Source organism: Echinops telfairi, unplaced genomic scaffold, assembly GCF_000313985.2.
Source record: "Echinops telfairi isolate 266 unplaced genomic scaffold, ASM31398v2 ScPeMD7_443;HRSCAF=831, whole genome shotgun sequence".
Classification (NCBI taxonomy): Eukaryota; Metazoa; Chordata; class Mammalia; order Afrosoricida; family Tenrecidae; genus Echinops; species Echinops telfairi.
The window spans coordinates 74539518-74539946 of record NW_022104341.1 but is presented as its reverse complement, the minus strand read 5'-3'; the positions used below and the strand labels follow the sequence as shown (position 1 = coordinate 74539946).

The window sequence follows — 429 nt, the reverse complement described above, 5'->3', positions numbered from 1 at the left end:
GGGGGGGGCTGACCTGAGGGGAGAGGCGCCGAGTTCTCAGGAAGAAGCCGAGGAGGCAGCCGACGATGACGGACAGCACGGACAGGACGAGCAGTCCGTTCTGCTTGCACACGTCCCTCCCGCGCGCCAGGATGGCACCTGGCACCATGGTGAGCCCAGCCCGCCGGCCCGGGGCACAGCACCATTCCATGCACTGGAGGCCAGCCGGGGACACAGGTGGCCAGGGTCGCTAGGGACCAGTGGCCTGTCCCAAAGTCATGGCCTGTCTGGCTGCCCCAGAGAGAAGCCCCAATCCTCTTACTGGTTGCATCATTAGAAGCCATGAGGAGATTAGTGCCTGGGAAATTAGAGCAGGCCACGGGGTTCAGCCTTCAATGCCCATGGCTTCTCTTCACCCAGGGAGGGGCCCCCGTAGTGGTGGGAGGAGCA

At 64.3% G+C, this 429-nt stretch overlaps 1 protein-coding gene across 1 annotated transcript in view; it reads right to left on the bottom strand.

Moving 5' to 3' along the window:
* The window catches only part of SLC1A7 (solute carrier family 1 member 7), a 59481-nt gene extending 59291 nt beyond the window's left edge, over positions 1-190 (bottom strand). Inside the window, exon 1 of the mRNA XM_004699412.2 lies at positions 14-190. Within this exon, the coding sequence (XP_004699469.1) occupies positions 14-190 (177 nt within the window). The remainder of the gene's footprint in view (positions 1-13) is intronic.
* Between the last annotated feature and the right edge of the window lie 239 nt (positions 191-429).